The following is a 20484-nucleotide window of genomic DNA, read 5'->3' as shown; positions in this document are numbered from 1 at the left end:
TGAATGGGAGTACCGGTACTGTACAATTTCCCCCCGGGGATCAATAAAGTATTTCTGATTCTGATTCTGAACTAGCGAACGGCAGCTACAGTTAGCAGAAGTTAACGATAACTTTAGCAACATGTAAAGCCATCTGTCCATAAAGAAACGACCTCCTACCTACTTTCCTTCACAACAGAAAAAGCTCTTTCTGTGAGACACTGAACAACCTGAGTAGCAGTAAAGAGCCGTCCTGAGCAGAGCAGCCCAACAACTCAACAGACTGAGGGGGGTGAGGGGTCCTCTACTTCGTGGCCGTGCTTTGTTTTCCTACTTCTTCTTCGTGGTAAATAACTGTAAAACTAAAGCAAGTTGAAGAAAACGTCAATGTCAACTATTATACTCAGACTATGAGCGGTAAGCTTAAAGAGAAATTCCAGTATTTTTTAACCTGGGCCCTATTTCAACACACTCTGGTTTCTAAAAGAGTAATTGTCACAAAAAGTTTTGGAATTGGTCCAGTAGATTATGGAAAGGATCCTTACAGAGATAGACCTTTTTGTTTAACCAGAAACACTGGCTGACTTCGAAGCCGCCTACTATACTAGCAGTATGTACTGATTTGGCCAAAATGTAGCATGTTAAAAACACCCGAATGTTATACTGATTCGGAAAAATATCTCCAGTGTGCTTCGGACCAGTCTATCTCGCATACTGTGCACTCCCACAATGCAAAGCGCTGCCATTAACATTAGGTAAACTTTCACTTATTTCACCAGTCCAACAAAATCTGTTTCTGAACAAACAGACAACCCAGTTACTGAATCTTCACTATTAGATCTACAAGGTCTCGTTTAAAAGTGGGTTCCAACTATCGTAAGGCAGGGGCATAATACCTGCATGATTATTACTTCTGCTTTCCAAAACCGGAAACCATCTAAGCCTGGCCGGGCATACTGCAAAATGCATCGATTTGACAGTTTCATACTGCATACTACTATGAAATGTATGAACTGCATACAGCATACTGCGTTTGTCAATAGTATGTAGTAGGTATTTCCGCAATAACACACTTTTCGCGATTTCACAGTGGGCCTTCTCCTTGAGCGAGACTTCTGTTTCTGGTTAAACAAAAAGGATCTTACTCTTTGTAGGGATCCTTTCCATAATGTTGTCAGAGACTGACAAGGATTACGCTGCAGCCACTGCAGCCCATTCACAGCTGCTGGTTGAGGTGATTCACTGGACCAAAACCTTTGGTAACTATTTCTCATTTAGACACCAACACTTGAAAATAGGGCCCATAATTAAAAAGGATAATTAAAGGATCTCAGTTCTGGACTCTGGATTATATACCAGCTGCCATAATGACTGGATTTGAATGGAATCTGTGATCACATTTTGAAATCAAAATAATGGAAATTATATAAATAATAATATGATTTGATGGCAACATTTAAATAGAAATTGAGAGGACCCAGGTTTGAACCCTGTGGTACACCATAAGAAGTCTGTGATACCAACCAGTTTATGGAGATACTCCAAACTATGTGATTTGTCAATACTGGAGTTAATTATAACAGCAAATAAAATAACAGCATTACATATGATTACTATATATTGAATAGTTAACTCATATATGTTGTTATATATGTCCACATTGTTAAAATCGTTAGAATGCCTTGCAAACATATTTGACCTTCAAAGCCGAATTTGAGTTTTGTTAGATGTCAGAGGATTTGCTGTTACTCTGTTATGATGAGGTATTGTTCAAATAAATAACAAACAGCACCTCATTATCTCCAGAATTTATGTCAGATGAAACAACACTTTCCCTCTTTGTTTTTTATTTACTGCTTCATTTTCTTTTGTTTTATCGTCATTACAAAGATTGTAGACCGCATCAAAAACCATTGAAGTTGAACAGTGTGTGACTGCCTCTAGTGGACGTTGTGGAGTAATCGGTTGTCTTTGCTCCAAAGGTTTTTGTACACAGTTTTGGTGTTTCCTGTCACTGTGGGCCGCAGAGCACAGTAGTACACAGCAGAGTCAGACAGCTGAAGCTTCTGGATCTTCAGAGGAGCTGATCTTGAGTTTGAATCCAGTGTGGAAGAAAATCTCTCCCTGAACTCATCTGGTGTGTTCCCTTCATCCAGTTTAAAGCGACTCAGCATGAATTTGGGGCTGTTGTTTCCATCTTGTTTGTACCAGAACAAAATTGGACTTTGGTCACTTGTCTCAAATGTACAGTCAAGTGTAACTGTCTCTCCTTCAGTTGCAATGACATCTCCTGTTGGCTGCATCACTCTGTCTTCTCCTTTACACTCTGGGGAAGAAGAGAACATGTAGAGGAATAGATGAATCAATGAAGATGATTGATTAAAGGAGAACAATCAGTAGGTTTAAAGACTTACCTCGCCAGAGAGTCAGAATCAGGATGTTTCTCAGCCAGTGTTTCATGTCTGCAGTGAGAGGGGAGGAGAGAGAGGAAGAACATTGATGCTCTGATGGATCTGGGCCTTCACATCATTGGCCCTTCCTCTTCATCATCTGTGGAGGAACTCTCAACATTTACATCTCATTTAACGTGATGAAATCATTGTCATGAGTCTCAATGACTCTGTTGGAGATATAAGGTATCTAACATGAGGTCTGCCACCACATCTTATCAACAATGACAGGAACACAAACTGTGGAGGAAAAGGACTTCCTGTCAAGTGCTTCTGTCTAAAGAGAGTTAAGAATCACACAAACAAGGAACTGGATTACATCTTTTTAATGTCGATGAAACTGAATTGATCCATTTAAAAAGAAGTAACGTTACATTCTTTCAGTAAATCATGTTGTCAGTGTCCACATGATGGTGCTGTTGTTCAGTAAGAGGAGGAGCTGAAGTGTGTAAATCTTCAGTGAGGAGCTGTCAGGTTTTTGTACAGAGACTGTGGGTTTGCTGTCACTGTGGGCCTCACAGCACAGTAGTACAGAGCAGAGTCTGTCACTGCAGCAGAGGAGATCTGCAGATGCATTTGGGTTTTATCCTCACTCACATTAACAGACAGTCCAGAGTTTGGATCATTCAAAATTGTTCCGGTTCCCGAGTGAGAGATGAGGAACTCTGGCGGTTTTCCTGGATATTGTCGATACCAGTAAAACTGATCACTACCAGTTGCTTTTTTGGAGTATCTGTAGGACAGAGTAACAGTGCTGTCTTCTAAACTGGACTCTTCATCCTTGACTGGAGTGAGTCCTTCACAGCTGACACCTAAAGGAAGACATAACTCTGTTATTTCATGTTGTAAAAGACTCAATAAATCATTCACATTCAGATGTTATTGGAATTAAACTTTTTCATGCTGCAGGATCGAACATACCTGTTAGAGTGGACAGAAACACCATAGAAAACACATAAAACTGCAGTGACATCATGTTGAATAAAGTAAAGTTTGTTTTGTGTCTTGAACTCTGCTGAATATGGAAGTTCCTCTCTCTTCTATAGTTCAGTAACAGCTTAGCTCCTCCCTGAATCTCTCCGTCTCCTCTTACATCTTTATTTTCAGTTCTGTGTGAAGCCATGGTGATGCATCTTGTGTTTGCTGAGAGCCAAAGGAAAGCATTTAAGGCTTAAATAAAAGAGGTTCAACAACTGACCCCTGTTGGACCCCATCCAGGATGTTAAACTGACTGTGGCAACAACCGCTAACAAAACCTCCTGTTTTTGCAGACAGTATTCCTGGGGAGAGATGACAGAAAGATTCATCTAACTGTCATCTTCCAAGGTGTTACCTAGTGATGGAAACATGTTGTATTTAGACTTCTGTTCCAAAGTGAGATATCCATCACTTGAAAAACAGCACACATTGACAAAAATATACAGAGTTGAAAAGAGATTTAAAAAAATGTTTCAGAGAGATGAAATGTTAATTGAATCTGTAGTATACATACGTTTTCAGTGGTTTTGTGAGTTGTTGGAAATCCAGAATGAATTATTCTACATGAAAGTTAATGATGCATCAAACACTCTCCCACATTGTGGCTTTTTATTTTTCTATTTTCTTTTGTTTTATCGTCATTACAAAGATTGTAGACTGCATCATAAACCATTGAAGTTGAACAGTGTGTGACTCCCTCTAGTGGACGTTGTGGAGTACTCTGTTGTCTTTGCTCCAAAGGTTTTTGTACACAGTTTTGGTGTTTCCTGTCACTGTGGGCTGCAGAGCACAGTAGTACACAGCAGAGTCTGTCACTTTAGCTGAGATGATCTCCAGATCTACACGTTTCTCTGTTTTGTTAATGTGAGCTGAGAAATCAGAAACAGTTGATGGATGAATCAATCGTCCCTCTGTGATGTAGAGCAGGAACTCTGGTCTGGATCTCTGGTTTTGTTGGTACCACTGGATATTGTAGATAGCACCCTCATATTTACAGGTCAGGTTGATGTTTCTTCCCTCTGCAACATGTTCTTCAGTCCTTTCTGGCTTTATGCTTTTCATTGAACCAAGGCTGCAAAATGAGTCATTCATGTCAGTTAGTCTGCAAGAGGTTCAAACATCAAGTGACTCAACGCAGGTTCTTGACTTTTTCTCTCATCTGTGATTGTTTGAGATGCATTCAATACACCAAATGTCTTTTTCTATCATGGAAGTTGTTACCTTACACAGATAAACCTGTAGTTATGAAATGTTGACCAAATATCTGGTTAATACAGCAGGTTAAATGAGACTTTGATATCTGTTCCAACACTCACCTATAAAGTGAGAGAAAAGTAAAAAGAGGAAAAGCAACATGTCTCTGGAGTTGTTCAAGACAAACAGACAGCAGATGATCAATGTTCTTCCACCGCAGTAGAATGAAGAAACTAAACAGTCTCTCTGCTGCACAGCCCTTCTCCTCAACATCAAGCTGATTGTGCTTTTAGTTCCTCAAACATTTGTGCTCTGGAGACAGAAATAACCTCATTGGTTGAGTTAAACGTCAGTGGGCGGGGCCAGAGAATGACCTTTTTAGAGATTCTCTGCCCACCAAAGTTCAGTTCAGCCAGTGAGATTATTTCTGCATCCAAAGCAGCTCTGCCTCAGAGAAATGTTGACTGAATGTCCAGGTTCAGTTCTTCACACCATTGTGAGACCAAGGCAGGTCACACTAGAAGAAAGATGACCTGAAGATGTGGTCTTCATTCTGTGAACATGGAGGACATTTTATACTTATTCTATTTTGATGCCTTATACTATTTTATAGATTGAATATCAGCCCTAGCGATGATCAGAAGCCATCTTGTCTTAATGTCTTAACTTGTCTTTGTTAAGCCGTTGGATGACTTGTGGTCGATGACTTTGACCCCTTCCCAGTCGCATTGACTGATTTTGGTCTGTGTTTCTCAGACAGCTGATGTTGTCTGTTTCTGCTGTTCATTCAGTCTCTTGTCCAGGGTTCTTGCTGTTTCATGATATAGTGTTCCCCACAGTTGTTGAATGTGTAACCACTCGTCTTTCTCTTTGATGACCCCTGAGCCATGAGCTTTGGTTGAAAGTTCAGAAACGCTACCAAGTGGACCTTTGAGTGTGAAGCCGTCGGTAACAAATTATTAATCATAATTATATCATTATTTTAATGGATGTTTTGATATTCATTAAGGACGTGTAACCAATAACAGAGAGTTGAGATAAAAAAATCACTGAGTGTTGCCATGGTTACATGGGAGAAAGTTAAATCTTCAGTGTCAATTAATTGAGTAGTGTCATTTCTGAAGGTCTACATCACAATTTTCTCTGAGAGTAAAGTGATTCTAGACTGCATTATAAACCATTGAAGTTGAACAGTGTGTGACTCCCTCTAGTGGACATTGTGGAGTATTCTGTTGTCTTTGCTCCAAAGGTTTTTGTACACAGTTTTGGTGTTTCCTGTCACTGTGGGCTGCAGAGCACAGTAGTACACAGCAGAGTCTGTCACTTCAGCAGAGGAGATCTGCAGATCCACTCGATGCTTTTCTTCAGTCAGATCAGTAAAGAACCTTCTGTTCGATTTCAGAGATTCTGCTGTTTTTGTAAAGTTAGTCCCTGAGATGAACAAGAGGAACTCTGGTGGATTTCCTGGATATTGTCGATACCAGAAGAAATAATCATTGGCTGTAGCACTTTTGGAGTATCTGTAGGACAGAGTAACAGTGCTGCCTTCTAAACTGGACTCTTCATCCTTGACTGGAGTGAGTCCTTCACAGCTGACGCCTAAAGGAAGACATAACTCTGTTATTTCATGTTGTAAAAGACTCAATAAATCATTCACATTCAGATGTTATTGGAATTAAACTTTTTCATGCTGCATGATCCAACATACCTGTTAGAGTGGAAAGAAACACCAGAGAAAACACATAAAACTGCAGTGACATCATGTTGAATAAAGTAAAGTTTGTTTTGTGTCTTGAACTCTGCTGAATATGGAAGTTCCTCTCTCTTCTATAGTTCAGTAACAGCTTAGCTCCTCCCTGAATCTCTCCGTCTCCTCTTACATCTTTATTTTCAGTTCTGTGTGAAGCCATGGTGATGCATCTTGTGTTTGCTGAGAGCCAACGGAAAGCATTTAAGGCTTAAATAAAAGAGGTTCAACAACTGACCCCTGTTGGACCCCATCCAGCATGTTAAACTGACTGTGGCAACAACCGCTAATAAAACCTCCTGTTTTTGCAGACAGTATTCCTGGGGAGAGATGACAGAAAGACTCCTCTAACTGTCATCTTCCAAGGTGTTACCTAGTGATGGAAACATGTTGTATTTAGACTTCTGTTCCAAAGTGAGATATCCATCACTTGAAAAACAGCACACATTGACAAAAATATACAGAGTTGAAAAGAGATTTAAAAGAATGTTTCAGAGAGATGAAATGTTAGTTGAATCTGTAGTATACATACGTTTTCAGTGGTTTTGTGAGTTGTTGGAAATCCAGAATGAATTATTCTACATGAAAGTTAATGATGCATCAAACACTCTCCCACATTGTGGCTTTTTATTTTTATTTTTTATTTTGTTTTATCGTCATTACAAAGATTGTAGACTGCATCATAAACCATTGAAGTTGAACAGTGTGTGACTCCCTCTAGTGGATGTTGTGGAGTATTCTGTTGTCTTTGCTCCAAAGGTTTTTGTACACAGTTTTGGTGTTTCCTGTCACTGTGGGCTGCAGAGCACAGTAGTACACAGCAGAGTCAGACAGCTGAAGCTTCTGGATCTTCAGAGGAACTGATCTTAAGGTGGAATCCAGTGTGGAAGAAAATCTCTCCCTGAACTCATCTGGTGTGTTCCCTTCATCCAGTTTAAAGCGGCTCAGTATGAATTTGGGGCTGTTTTTTCCATCCTGTTTGTACCAGAAGAGATAATCATTCTTTGAACTGCTGTTATATTGACAGTCAAGTGTTACTGCCTCTCCTTCAGTCGCAGTCACATCTCCTTTTGGTTGCAGCACGTTGTCTTTTTGTGCTCTGCATTCTGTAAAACAGCAACAAACAGTATCAGTGTGCTGTTAAAGAATCATGTCAATGTTGGATCCATAAAGAAACAGAGGTGTGTTCATACCAAGGCACATAGCAGCCAGCAACACTGAGATGAACAGTATGTTCAGTGTTGAGTAACTGTGAGCTACAGCAAGTATAAAGAAGGCTGTGATGTCTCTGTTTAGTCTTCATCAACACTGAGGTGGTGGATTAGAAGGAGGAGCCTGATCACAGTGACAGAGCTCATTCACAGCCCTGTGTTATTCCCAGACTGACAACTTTAAACTAAACACATTTCTATGCCACTCTCCTTTCCTGGTGTAACACGTCTTGTATGTTGTCATCATTGAAATGTCAGGTGACATGTTTCCTGTTTTACAGCTGGTGCAGACTCACTTTGTTCCCTGACATATAAAAGGTGCTGATTGTTGTGAACCTGCTATGGCTCCTTAATAGTTATTATCAGAAAGATTGAAAGTAAACTGAGAATGAATATTTGAACAAACTAATTGTGAAACTTGGTAAAAGCTTCAGCTGTTAAAATCAGTTTTAATTTTGACGTCTGGAAACATAAATTACTGTCAGTTTCAGAGTTGTATTAGTTGATGCTTTAGTGTCTATTTTGGGTGTATTTCCACATGTTAGACAACGTAGACCTTCTGTCGAGGTGTAGGTCGTCTTAGCAGGCGGCCCAGTATCCACACATGGCTACAGTCAGTCTGTCCATCACACAATCTATCTTTTATCAACAACTTTAATCTCTTTTGGGAACAAGCTTCATTCTTCAGAAGAGATGGTATCCACCCCTGCTTCCACGGCACGAGTGCACTTTCAGCTAACATCTGGCATGCAGTTACTACAGCCTCACGTCACTGACTGACTGCAGTTCACTCCACAACAGCTCTGGACTACACACCAGTCACTGATGGCTCCTCTACCCCAGTGACCCCCAGTGTCCTCTTGACCACCTGTTTCCACCTCCAGCTCCCTCTACAGCCCAAATAATTATTGGGACAATCCAGAGAGCCTCTCTATCATCCCAGTTACAATCAATAATAGACCACACAAACGCTATACTGCAGTACGCAAATCTTTAATCTCCTCCAATTTAATTGGATGAGGACCACATTGGCAACTCCGCTCCTGAATGTTCCAGACATTAAGACCCCCCCCCCCCCCCTAGCAAATTTGGTCTGCTAAATGTGAGGTCCCTCTCTCATAAGACTTTTGTATTAAACAATTTCAGTTTGTCCCAGAAATTAGATTTCTTTTTCTTAACTGAAACCTGGCTGAAGGAAGGAGAATATAGTCAACTTTTGTCAACTATGATAGTGGTGATGGTTGGTGATTTTCATTTCCATGTAGATGATGCAACAAATGCCTCAGCAAGTGATTTTATTCGTGTAACTAATTATTTTAATCTTCTACAACACGTCAAGGGTCCCACCCATAACTGTGACCATACCCTTGACCTAGTTTTTACCTTGGGTATGTCTCTCAGCTCTCTGAAATTGGATGATTTTATCTTTGACCATAAATGTATTATGTTTGATACTATTTTACATCCAACCATTTTAACACAGAAGTGTACTGTAAAATGTCTGATGCTCATTAACAGTCAGTCTATAGCCGCATTTTCTTCTACTTTTTCTGTACTGGATCAAAGTGGGTCATCTTCTGCACAAACTAATGACATGGTTAACAATTTTAATGATATATGTGCCTCTGCTCTGGAAGCTGCTGCCACTCTTAAAACCAAATCAGTTTCTAAAACCAATCCATCTCCTTGGATAAACGATGACATTCGCTCTGTGAAAAGAGACTATAGACGAGCGTAGGTGGAAATCCACATTACTGCTTGTTCACTATACTAAAATGAAAGACTTGATGATTTTGCTGAATCAAAAACTTAAGGATGCACAAACTTAATTCAACAATCTCATCACCACAAACACAATCCTAGGTTTCTCTTTAACTCTGTTGACCGCCTCTTAAATAACTCCGCCTCCAGCATGTCCTCACCTTTGATGGAGAATTGTGAAAATGTTTTTTTTGTAGACAAAATTAGCAGAATAAGAGCATCTATCGTGCCCCTCAGCTCACCTAGCCCCCATACTGAGCCATGTCACACCTGTCCTATCTTAATGGATCATTTTTCTCCCATCTCCCACAGGGATTTGACTGATACTGTGTCCCACACTCGTTCTTCCATGTGTCCTCTTGACATTGTGTCTCCCAGATTACTTAAAGAAGCCATTAGCAGTATTGGACCATCTCTGCTTGCTATTATGAATCAGTCCCTCTCATCGGGCTATGTCCCTGAATCCTTTAAAGTGGCTGCAGTTCAACCCCTCCTAAAGAAACTGCACCGAGATCCAATTGTACCAACGGACTACAGACCTGTTTCCAAGCTACCTTTCACATCAGAGCTTCTAGAAAAAATGTATCTGCAAACAACGTCTGGATCTGGTGGAACTAAGTGACATATTTGATAAATACCAATCAGGCTTTCATCAGAAACACAGCACCAAGACAGCTCTGCTAAGGGTCACGAGTGATGTTCTCATGCAGCTAGACCAAGGTGAAATTGCCATTTTAGTTCCTTTTGATTTGTCTGCGGCCTTTGACACTATTGATCATGCTATTCTGATTGATGGGCTGACAAAATGGGTTGGAATATCTGGTGTCGCACTAAATTGGTTTTCCTCATACTTATCCAACTGGAAGTTTTTTGTATCCACTGATGACAAGGCATCCATCTGCGTTGCCTTGACTTGTGGGGTGTCTCAAGGGTCAATTCTTGAATCCATTTTATATTCATTAGATATGCTCCCCTTAGGGCAGTTGATCCACCAATTTGGTTGTGTTCTGTATCATTGCTACGCTGACGATACACAACTCTACTTATCCGTTAGTCCCAGTGACCTCTAAAATGTCACTACTCTCCACAAGTGCCAGCCAAGATTGGTAACTGGATGTCTCAAAATGTTCTCCAATTAAATCATAGCAAAACTAATAACATCCTCGGTTCATTGGCTACAAACACAAAATCTTCCGCCAAAAACCTAGGCGTCATTTTTGACCAGCTGAAATTTGATAAACACGTCAAGTCAGTTATTCAGTCATGTTACTTTCAGAGAAATATTGCAAAGATTCGCCCACTGTTATCTTTCCAGCAGTTGGAAATGTTCATCCATACTTTTGTGTCCTCCCGCTTAGACTACTGTAATGCTCTCTATTCCTGCCCAAGCCAAGAAGCTTACAGCCGGTTACAGTTAGTCCAAAACTCAAACTCAAGATTACTCACAAAGATCTCATGTTGTTCTCACATCACCCCGGTTCTGATGTCACTACACTGGCGTCTGATTTCAAGATCGTCCTCCTTATCTATAAGGCTCTGAATAATCTTGCTCCAGAGTATATCAGTGTACTGCTGTTGCCCTATAACTCTGCTAGGTCCCAACAAGGCCTCCTAGTGGTATTATTTTCAAGACTGAAAGGACGTGGAGACTGTACGTTCTCAGTCCTGGTCCCAGGCTCTGAAATGGTCTACTGCTGAGAGTCAGGTCAGCAAACTCAGTTGGGTGTTTTAAGTCACAGCTGAAGATCTTTTTGCAAACTATTTTATTAAATGTATGATTTCTTAACTGTTTTGGTATTTATTGTGCTATATCTTCTGCTTGAATGATTTTATAAGGCTTTTGTGAGGCATTTTGTAACGACCAGGTTCACAAGGTGGAGGACTCAAGTGCACAACACAGGGTTGAAAGCAAAAACCCAGTCTTTATTTATCACAGGCAGAGTTTGGTACACAGGTGAGCAGTCAGATAAGGCAGAGGCGTAGTCAAAACCAGAGGAGATCCAAATCCAGAAAACATACGAGGAGTAACGCTTAAAGGCTAATCACAGAGGACATAGATGAACTGGCACAGTAGGAGGGGAGAACACAGACTAAATACACCCAGGTGAGTAGCTTAGGAGGGGCAGGTGAAACTAATGAGGCAGCAGGTAATCATACTGGCAGGAAACACACAAGGGCAGGAAATGAAGTGTCTGAAATGAGAGTAGAGGTAAGTACTACAAAATAAAACAGGAAATGTGCAACACATAACAAGACATGAACAATAAGACAACAGACTATCGAACAGGACGCGACGTGACAGTAACTTAGGTTTGGAAAGGTGCTATGTAAAGAAAAATTTACTTCCAATGGAAGTAGCCCATCGTGACTCACATGGTACGAAGAGGATTTAGTGAGTAAGTCAGTGTCCATTGATTTGTTGTCATGGTGTCTTGGGTTTGAAGCTTCATCCAGTTGGTTTCTCATTGATGTGGATTTGCTGCTCATGTGAATCCTCCCACAGTGTTTCATTAGCAGCTGTAACCACAGTGACTCTGATAAAACAGGAATTAGCAGAATCCATCTGATACGAAGCTGTGCTTTGAATACCACTTCCCTCTTCTTTGAAGAGTAGTCAGATATCTGTGTTCAGGTTTTTGTACAGCCTCTTCTACTCTTTGTATCACTGTGTTTCTAGAGCACAGTAGTAGAGAGCTGTGTCTGCCAGGGTTAGGCCTCTTATGGTCAGTTCAGTTGAAGTTCTGGATGTTTTGGAGTCATATCGTTTGTCAGGAATGTGTTCCTGATGACTCTGTGATCTTGCTCCTTTCAAGAGTATAAACTGAGGTGCCTGAAGGTCAGAATGATGTCTGTACCAGTAAAGCCAAACGCCCTCTGATGTTGTCTCATAGTCACATCTGAGTGTGACAGATTCTCCTTCTCTTTCACTGACTTCATCTCCTACAGGAGAGATTTTGTCTCCAGCTATTAGTCCTGGAAAAAGTGGAGAAAATGAAGCCATCAGACTAACATTGTTCATGAGGCTGAGAGGAGAAGACAGTGGAAAATATCAACTGTACAGTGTTACTCTGTGGACAGAAACAGCTCAACTGTTCAGAGATTTCTGCTCTGAACTCCAGTTTCGATAAATCTTTGGAAAATAATAAAAAGATGTTGAGCTTTCTATCTTACCAAAGAACAGAGCAGCCAGAATAATCCACAGCCAATGTTCCATCTCTACAACAAGGTTTAAATCAACAGGAGAAACTAGCTGATGTTCAACATTCAGTCTGAGAATTGTTCTCTTCACAGCAGCAGTTATTATTGACAGAATGGTTGAACACAGTGCAGAAGTAGTGCACCGCCTACTTGATAATGTCGCCCTCTAGTGAAGGTAAAAGGTTCATCATTCAACAGTGTGGCGAAAAGGCTTCCAGCAGCTTGTCAGTGTGTCAGCTTGTGTTTTTGTACAGAGACTGTGGGTTTGCTGTCACTGTGGGCCTCACAGCACAGTAGTACAGAGCAGAGTCTGTCACTGCAGCAGAGGAGATCTGCAGATCCACTCGATGCTTTTCTTCAGTCAGATCAGTAAAGAACCTTCTGTCCGATTCCAGAGACTCTGCTGGTCTTGTAAAGTTAGCCCCTGAGATGTATAGGAGAAACTCTGGTGGATTTCCTGGATATTGTCGATACCAGAAGAAATAATCATCAGCTGTAGCACTTTTGGAGTATCTGTAGGACAGAGTAACAGTGCTGTCTTCTAAACTGGACTCTTCATCCTTGACTGGAGTGAGTCCTTCACAGCTGACACCTAAAGGAAGACATAACTCTGTTATTTCATGTTGTAAAAGACTCAATAAATCATTTACATTCAGATGTTATTGGAATTAAACTTTTTCATACTGTATGATCCAACATACCTGTTAGAGTGGAAAGAAACACCAGAGAAAACACATAAAACTGCAGTGACATTATGTTGAGTAAAGTAAAGTTTGTTTTGTGTCTTGAACTCTGCTGAATATGGAAGTTCCTCTCTCTTCTATAGTTCAGTAACAGCTTAGCTCCTCCCTGAATCTCTCCGTCTGCTCTTACATCTTTATTTTCAGTTCTGTGTGAAGCCATGGTGATGCATCTTGTGTTTGCTGAGAGCCAAAGGAAAGCATTTAAGGCTTAAATAAAAGAGGTTCAACAACTGACCCCTGTTGGACCCCATCCAGCATGTTAAACTGACTGTGGCAACAACCGCTAATAAAACCTCCTGTTTTTGCAGACAGTATTCCTGGAGAGAGATGACAGAAAGACTCATCTAACTGTCATCTTCCAAGGTGTTACCTAGTGGTGGAAACATGTTGTATTTAGACTTCTGTTCCAAAGTGAGATATCCATCACTTGAAAAACAGCACACATTGACAAAAATATACAGAGTTGAAAAGAGATTTAAAAAAATGTTTCAGAGAGATGAAATGTTAATTGAATCTGTAGTATACATACGTTTTCAGTGGTTTTGTGAGTTGTTGGAAATCCAGAATTAATTATTCTACATGACAGTTAATGTTGCATCAAACACTCTCTCACATTGTGGCTTTTTATTTTTCTATTTTCTTTTGTTTTATCGTCATTACAAAGACTGTAGACTGCATCATAAACCATTGAAGTTGAACAGTGTGTGACTCCCTCTAGTGGACGTTGTGGAGTACTCTGTTGTCTTTGCTCCAATGGTTTTTGTACACAGTTTTGGTGTTTCCTGTCACTGTGGGCTGCAGAGCACAGTAGTACACAGCAGAGTCTGTCACTTTAGCTGAGATGATCTCCAGATCTACACGTTTCTCTGTTTTGTTAATGTGAGCTGAGAAATCAGAAACAGTTGATGGATGAATCAATCGTCCCTCTGTGATGTAGAGCAGGAACTCTGGTCTGGATCTCTGGTATTGTCGGTACCACTGGATACTGTAGATAGCACCCTCATATTTACAGGTCAGGTTGATGTTTCTTCCCTCTGCAACATGTTCTTCAGTACTTTCTGGCTTTATGCTGTTCATTGAACACAGGCCTGCAAAATTAGTCATTCATGTCAGTTAGTCTGCAAGAGGTTCAAACATCAAGAGACTCAATGCAGGTTCTTGACTTTTTCTCTCGTCTGTGATTGTTTGAGATGCATTCAATACACCAAATGTCTTTTTCTATCATGGAAGTTGTTACCTTACACAGATAAACCTCTAGTTATGAAATGTTGACCAAATATCTGGTTAATACAGCAGGTTAAATGAGACTTTGATATCTGTTCCAACACTCACCTATAAAGTGAGAGAAAAGTAAAAAGAGGTAAAGCAACATGTCTCTGGAGTTGTTCAAGACAAACAGACAGCAGATGATCAATGTTCTTCCACCGCAGTAGAATGAAGAAACTAAACAGCCTCTCTGCTGCACAGCCCTTCTCCTCAACATCAAGCTGATTGTGCTTTTAGTTCCTCAAACATTTGTGCTCTGGAGACAGAAATAACCTCATTGGTTGAGTTAAACGTCAGTGGGCGGAGCCAGAGAATGACCTTTTTAGAGATTCTCTGCCCACCAAAGTTCAGTTCAGCCAGTGAGATTATTTCTGCATCCAGAGCAGCTCTGCCTCAGAGAAATGTTGACTGAATGTCCAGGTTCAGTTCTTCACACCATTGTGAGACCAAGGCAGGTCACACTAGAAGAAAGATGACCTGAAGATGTGGTCTTTATTCTGGGAACATGGAGGACATTTTATACTTATTCTATTTTCATACCGTATACTATTTTATATATTGAATATCAGCCCTAGCGATGATCAGAAGCCATCTTGTCTTAATGTCTTAACTGGTCTTTGTTAAGCCGTTGGATGACTTGTGGTCGATGACTTTGACCCCTTCCCAGTCGCATTGATTTTGGTCTGTGTTTCTCAGACAGCTGATGTTGTCTGTTTCTGCTGTTCATTCAGTCTCTTGTCCAGGGTTCTTGCTGTTTCATGATATAGTGTTCCCCACAGTTGTTGAATGTGTAACCACTCATCTTTCTCTTTGATGACCCCTGAGCCATGAGTTTTGGTTGAAAGTTCAGAAACGCTACCAAGTGGACCTTTGAGTGAGAAGCCGTCGGTAACAAATTATTAATCATAATTCTATCATTATTTTAATGGATGTTTTGATATTCATTAAGGACGTGTAACCAATAACAGAGAGTTGAGATAAAAAAATCAGTGAGTGTGGCCATGGTTACATGGGAGAAAGTTAAATCTTCAGTGTCTATTATGAGAGTAGTGTCATTTCTGAAGGTCTACATCACAATTTTCTCTGAGAGTAAAGTGATTCTAGACTGCATCATAAAGCATTGAAGTTGAACAGTGTGTGACTCCCTCTAGTGGACATTGTGGAGTATTCTGTTGTCTTTGCTCCAAAGGTTTTTGTACACAGTTTTGGTGTTTCCTGTCACTGTGGGCTGCAGAGCACAGTAGTACACAGCAGAGTCTGTCACTTCAGCAGAGGAGATCTGCAGATCCACTCGATGCTTTTCTTCAGTCAGATCAGTAAAGAACCTTCTGTCCGATTTCAGAGATCCTGCTGTTTTTGTAAAGTTGGTCCCTGAGATGAACAAGAGGAACTCTGGTGGATTTCCTGGATATTGTCGATACCAGAAGAAATAATCATTGGCTGTAGCACTTTTGGAGTATCTGTAGGACAGAGTAACAGTGCTGCCTTCTAAACTGGACTCTTCATCCTTGACTGGAGTGAGTCCTTCACAGCTGACACCTAAAGGAAGACATAACTCTGTTATTTCATGTTGTAAAAGACTCAAAAAATCATTCACATTCAGATGTTATTGGAATTAAACTTTTTCATGCTGCATGATCTAACATACCTGTTAGAGTGGAAAGAAACACCAGAGAAAACACATAAAACTGCAGTGACATCATGTTGAATAAAGTAAAGTTTGTTTTGTGTCTTGAACTCTGCTGAATATGGAAGTTCCTCTCTCTTCTATAGTTCAGTAACAGCTTAGCTCCTCCCTGAATCTCTCCGTCTCCTCTTACATCTTTATTTTCAGTTCTGTGTGAAGCCATGGTGATGCATCTTGTTTGCTGAGAGCCAAAGGAAAGCATTTAAGGCTTAAATAAAAGAGGTTCAACAACTGACCCCTGTTGGACCCCATCCAGCATGTTAAACTGACTGTGGCAACAACCGCTAATAAAACCTCCTGTTTTTGCAGACAGTATTCCTGGGGAGAGATGACAGAAAGACTCCTCTAACTGTCATCTTCCAAGGTGTTACCTAGTGATGGAAACATGTTGTATTTAGACTTCTGTTCCAAAGTGAGATATCCATCACTTGAAAAACAGCACACATTGACAAAAATATACAGAGTTGAAAAGAGAGTTTAAAAAATGTTTCAGAGAGATGAAATGTTAATTGAATCTGTAGTATACATAAGTTTTCAGTGGTTTTGTGAGTTGTTGGAAATCCAGAATGAATTATTCTACATGAAAGTTAATGATGCATCAAACACTCTCTCACATTGTGGCTTTTTATTTTTCTATTTTCTTTTGTTTTATCGTCATTACAAAGATTGTAGACTGCATCATAAACCATTGAAGTTGAACAGTGTGTGACTCCCTCTAGTGGATGTTGTGGAGTATTCTGTTGTTTTTGCTCGAAAGGTTTTTGTACACAGGTTTGGTGTTTCCTGTCACTGTGGGCTGCAGAGCACAGTAGTACAGAGCAGAGTCTGTCACTGCAGCAGAGGAGATCTGCAGATGCATTTGGGTTTTATCCTCACTCACATTAACAGACAGTCTAGAGACTGGATCTGCTAATATTTTTCCTGATTCCAGATGTGAGATGAGAAACTCTGGTGGTTTTCCTGGATATTGTCGATACCAAAAGAAATAATCAGCAGAACCTGTGGAGTATCTGCAGGACAGAGTAACAGTGCTGTCTTCTAAACTGGACTCTTCATCCTTGACTGGAGTGAGTCCTTCACAGCTGACACCTAAAGGAAGACATAACTCTAAGTCCTAATAACTGGATCCCATTCATAACACTTTGAAATCTATTTATGAATGCAGATTGTAACATACCTGTTAGAGTGGAAAGAAACACCAGAGACAACACACAATACTGCATTGACATCATGTTGAATAAAGTAAAGTTTGTTTTGTGTCTTGGACTCTGCTGAATATGGAAGTTCCTCTCTCTTCTATAGTTCAGTAACAGCTTAGCTCCTCCCTGAATCTCTCCGTCTCCTCTTACATCTTTACTTTCAGTTCTCTCAGTTACACTTCCTCCTGGTTAACAGACTGGTTTCAGCATTTTGTAGCAGCTGAAGGTGGGTGGAAGTGTTTTTGTCTGTTTTTTGTGTGATTCCTTTGTAAAAGGAGTTACAGAAAGGTATCTTAAAGGAAAGATCACCTGTTCAGGTTTAGCAAAGGAATAAAGTGAAGAAACTGTTTTGATCCCATGTCATGGGTTTCACTTTGTGTCATATATGTGTGATTGTTTGTTATTGCTTTGTGATCTGGTTCTGTTGTTTAGTGTGAGTTGTCTTGGCATTTCCCTCTTCTGGTCAACGCCCCCAGGCCGCCCACCTATGGTCTCTTCGACTCTTCCCCCTCTTTGGCGCCCCCCTCCCATTGATCCGTCACTAGTTCCGGCTGCCAATCAGTTGTCTTGCCAATTTGCTACTCGCGCTGATGTAAGCAGCATTGTGAACATGCCAGTGGTGGCTGTGATTTAATGTGAGCAGTCAACCTTTGTGTGATGTTGAACTTGTTATGCTGTTAACTCGGATTTCTAGGGGTATAACTCGATGTTAGTTTATTAGTTTATGAAGCACTAGTTTAGTAGATTTGGGGGGATCGCTCATTAGTTCACTTTGTGTGTAATGTTGTTGTTCTTACGTGCCTTACTCATAGAAAGTATCCTGATTGCTCAGGGAGAACTTTTAAGGTCTTGTGGGTGGTTACTATCCAGTGTTATATTTTTGTTACAGGTAAGATTTGCGAAGCCAGTTAGGCTTTTTCTTTGTTTCTTTCAGCTGTGGTAAGTCAGTAGGGGGTTGTGAGGTCAGAAACCTTGGTTTTGTTTTATTTGTTTAATGATTTGGCGCCACTCAACAACCTTACATTTTTGTACCTCGCCTCATCTTCTGACTCTTTCTTTGTTCAATGTGTTGAGTATAGAGCTTGCAGCTCTATGTGTCTATTCGTTGTCCCTTCGCTGATAATAAATGGCTGTGTCAGTCTGATCACGACTGTATGTTGCTTCCCTAATCCCTAGACGTTTAAAAAGCACAGCATCAAATATTATACCCAGACCATGAGCGGTAAGTTTAACATCAACAGACAGTTTCCTGAAATTTGATTTCACCTCGTTGACAAATCTTTAGAAGGAAATAAAAGGATCTCAGTTCTAGACTCACTTAATTGTAGGAAGGTCTGTAACACCAGCACTTCACATGAAATAAGCCTGCTGCCATAATTACTGGATTTTAATGAAATCTATAATCACATATTGTCAGTTAAACAATGGACACTGATATTGTGTTTAAAACTAGTTAGATACACAAGCAACATGTAAATAGAAAATGAGAGGACCCAGGATTGAACCCTGTGGTTCACCACAAGAAATCACCGCCTGAAAGAAGTCTGTGATGCCAACCAGTTCGTGGAGAAAGTTGTTTGTCAAGAGTGGAGTTAAACACAACAGTAAATATAATGACACACTGTTTTATATGATTACCATATTTTTGTGTTATTGAATAGTTTACTCATGTATTGTTTGCAGTATTAAAATCATTTCACAAGTAGGCAATTATTAATAAGTGAGAGAGTGCCACATGAAAATAATTGACCTACAGAGTTGAAGTTCAGCTCTATTAGATGGATTTGCTGTTACATTCAGTTTACATTCAGTTATTGTTATTTTCCTCATTCTGTGTTTCATCTTAAATTGTTATTATTTTTTTTATCACCACTTCAAAGAATCGAGACTGCATCATAAACCATTGAAGTTGAACAGTGTGTGACTCCCTCTAGTGGACGTTGTGGAGTATTCTGTTGTCTTTGCTCCAAAGGTTTTTGTACACAGTTTTGGTGTTTCCTGTCACTGTGGGCTGCAGAGCACAGTAGTACACAGCAGAGTCAGACAGCTGAAGCTTCTGGATCTTCAGAGGAACTGATCTTAAGGTGGAATCCAGTGTGGAAGAAAATCTCTCCCTGAACTCATCTGGTGTGTTCCCTTCATCCAGTTTAATGCGGCTCAGTATGAATTTGGGGCTGTTGTTTCCATCCTGTTTGTACCAGAAGAAATAGGGTACTTTATCACTTGTCTCAAATGTACAGTCAAGTGTAACTGTCTCTCCCTCAGTAGCAATGACTTCTCCTCTTGGCTGCATCACTCTGTCTTCTCCTTTACACTCTGGGGAAGAAGAGAACATGTAGAGGAAGAGATGAATCAATAAAGATGATTGATTAAAGGAGAACAATCAGTAGGTTTAAAGACTTACCTAGCCAGAGAGTCAGAATCAGGATGTTTCTCAGCCAGTGTTTCATGTCTGCAGTGAGAGGGGAGGAGAGAGAGGAAGAACATTGATGCTCTGATGGATCTGGGCCTTCACATCATTGGCCCTTCCTCTTCATCATCTTTGGAGGAACTCTCAACATTTACATCTCATTTAACGTGATGAAATCATTGTCATGAGTCTCAATGACTCTGTTGGAGATATAAGGTATCTAACATGAGGTCTGCCACCACATCTTATCAACAATGATAGGAACACAAACTGTGGAGGAAAAGGACTTCCTGTCAAGTGCTTCTGTCTAAAGAGAGTTAAGAATCACACAAACAAGGAACTGGATTACATCTTTTTAATGTCGATGAAACTGAATTGATCCATTTAAAAAGAAGAAGTAACGTTACATTCTTTCAGTAAATCATGTTGTCAGTGTCCACATGATGGCGCTGTTGTTCAGTAAGAGGAGGAGCTGAAGTGTGTAAATCTTCAGTGAGGAGCTGTCAGGTTTTTGTACAGAGACTGTGGGTTTGCTGTCACTGTGGGCCTCACAGCACAGTAGTACAGAGCAGAGTCTGTCACTGCAGCAGAGGAGATCTGCAGATCAAACTGTTGTCTATCTTTGTAATGGTTCAATGACAATCCTGGTTCCTCTGAAAAT

General features: G+C 40.4%; 4 gene segments (V, D, J or C); all 4 read right to left on the bottom strand.

Moving 5' to 3' along the window:
* Window positions 1-1919: 1919 nt before the first annotated feature.
* LOC139296308 (T cell receptor alpha variable 14/delta variable 4-like) lies at window positions 1920-2439 on the bottom strand. The segment is given in 2 exon segments: window positions 1920-2305; window positions 2394-2439. Coding segments are annotated over 2 exon segments (432 nt in total).
* A 1584-nt stretch (window positions 2440-4023) lies between these two features.
* Window positions 4024-6364, bottom strand: LOC139296307 (T-cell receptor alpha chain V region RL-5-like). The segment is given in 3 exon segments: window positions 4024-4479; window positions 5861-6200; window positions 6310-6364. Coding segments are annotated over 3 exon segments (768 nt in total).
* Window positions 6365-15674: 9310 nt separating this feature from the next.
* LOC139296305 (T cell receptor alpha variable 3-like) lies at window positions 15675-16230 on the bottom strand. The segment is given in 2 exon segments: window positions 15675-16066; window positions 16176-16230. Coding segments are annotated over 2 exon segments (447 nt in total).
* Window positions 16231-19343: 3113 nt separating this feature from the next.
* Window positions 19344-19863, bottom strand: LOC139296304 (T cell receptor alpha variable 19-like). The segment is given in 2 exon segments: window positions 19344-19729; window positions 19818-19863. Coding segments are annotated over 2 exon segments (432 nt in total).
* Window positions 19864-20484: the final 621 nt, after the last annotated feature.

This window comes from Enoplosus armatus, chromosome 14 (assembly GCF_043641665.1).
Source record: "Enoplosus armatus isolate fEnoArm2 chromosome 14, fEnoArm2.hap1, whole genome shotgun sequence".
Lineage (NCBI taxonomy): Eukaryota > Metazoa > Chordata > Actinopteri > Centrarchiformes > Enoplosidae > Enoplosus > Enoplosus armatus.
This window is presented reverse-complemented; position numbering and strand designations above follow the sequence as displayed.